This window comes from Egretta garzetta, unplaced genomic scaffold, assembly GCF_000687185.1.
Source record: "Egretta garzetta isolate BGI_Z169 unplaced genomic scaffold, ASM68718v1 scaffold638, whole genome shotgun sequence".
NCBI lineage: Eukaryota > Metazoa > Chordata > Aves > Pelecaniformes > Ardeidae > Egretta > Egretta garzetta.
Window position 1 is genome coordinate 73,453 of NW_009260676.1, and position 1,568 is coordinate 75,020.

Genomic DNA, 1,568 nt, shown 5'->3' on the forward strand with positions numbered 1-1,568 from the left:
TTTTTTTCTTTTCTTTTTCTTTTTTTTTTTTTTTTAAGGAAGGATCGATGCCGCTTGCCGGGAGGGGTTAACAAGGTGTGCCGGGCTGACGTGGTGGTGCAGCTCCGCGTCCCGTAGGGCTTGGCCCGGGCAGCTGCTGGTGTGTTTATACCTGCTGGGGATTTGGCCTGTGTCATGCTGATCATTTCCAATGTCTTAATGAGGCGTTTGGAGCCACAGCCACCACTGGTCCATCCCCGGGGCTGTTGCTCGGGCCTGAGGGCACGGTGCGTGTTGAGTTGCAAGGGCACAGTGCGTGTTGAGTTGCACCCTCTGGTTTTGCAGCAATTGCTTACAGTAATTTTCTGGGCGCTCTGTTCCTCTGCGCTGCAGGCAGGGATGTGCTCGTCTACATCCCAACTGGAGCATTGCCCAAAAGACATGCTAGCTGGGATAAAGAGGTATTTAATATTTTTATGATAGCATACAATATAAATTTGTCTTTTTAAAAAAATACAGCATTAGCTGGGTCCAACTCTCCTCCGAGTTAAGCTGATGCTATCAATTGAAATCTGGGGTAATTTTTTTCTTTTTTATGCTTGGCAGTGCAATGCTGTGGTAGGCACTCAGAGCAGCTCAGTGCTGACGTAGGACATGGAACTGATGCTGATGACGGACATGGACCTGTTGGAGCAGGTCCAGAGGAGGCCACAAAAATTATCTGAGGGCTGGAGCCCCTCTGCTATGAGGCCAGGCTGGGAGAGTTGGGGGTGTTCAGCCTGGAGAAGAGAAGGCTGCGGGCAGAGCTGAGTGCGGCCGGTCAGGGCTTCAAGGGGGCCCAGAGGAAAGGGGGGGACAAGCTTTTTAGTAGGGCCAGCTGGGACAGGACAAGGGGGGGATGGTTTTAAACTGAAGCAGGGTAGGTTTAGACTGGATCTAAGGAAGAAATTCTTTACACTGAGGGTGGTAAACCACTGGAACAGGTTGCCCAGAGAGGGGGTGGAGGCCCCATCCCTGGGAACATTCCAGGCCAGGTTGGCCGGGGCTGTGAGCAACCTGATGTGGTTCAAGGTGTCCCTGCTCCTGCAGGGGGGTTGGGCTGGGTGGCCTCTAGGGGTCCCTTCCAACCCAAAACATCCTGTGATTCTATTCATTTGCAAACAGAACAACAAAGCAAAGTCCATCCTTTTTGCTTAAATAAAACGTGACTGATACAGGTACATTTATCAAGATGGGTAGAGGGCGAGGAGCAGCCCAATTAACCATACGTGGCTTCAGCATCCTGCCCCTCGTGTCGTCTGTTTTGCAGGTCGCTGATTTTGAAGTGTAACAGCTACCGGCATGCCCAGTGGTGGAGGCAGGGCATAGACGAGTTCGTTCGGAAACACGGCAAGGACTTCCTGACAGAGCACCGCTTCGGCTCGTACGCGGCCGTGCAGGAGAACACGCTGGCCAAGTGGTGAGGACGGCGGCGAGGCTGCGGCGGGATCGCGATGCGACGGGATCGCGGTGCCTCGGGAGCTGCGATGGGATCGTGGTGCCTCGGGGGCCGGGACGGGATCGCGGTGCGACGGGATCGGGGTTCCCCG

At 54.3% G+C, this 1,568-nt stretch overlaps 1 protein-coding gene across 7 annotated transcripts in view; it reads left to right on the forward strand.

The window, feature by feature from the left end:
• Positions 1–1,568, forward strand: part of PLD1 (phospholipase D1) — a 99,231-nt gene that overhangs the window by 59,347 nt on the left and 38,316 nt on the right. For all 7 annotated transcript variants that reach the window (XM_035901171.1, XM_035901172.1, XM_035901173.1 and 4 more), the window contains one exon: positions 1,289–1,438. In XM_035901171.1, the coding sequence (XP_035757064.1) occupies positions 1,289–1,438 (150 nt within the window). The remainder of the gene's footprint in view (positions 1–1,288; positions 1,439–1,568) is intronic.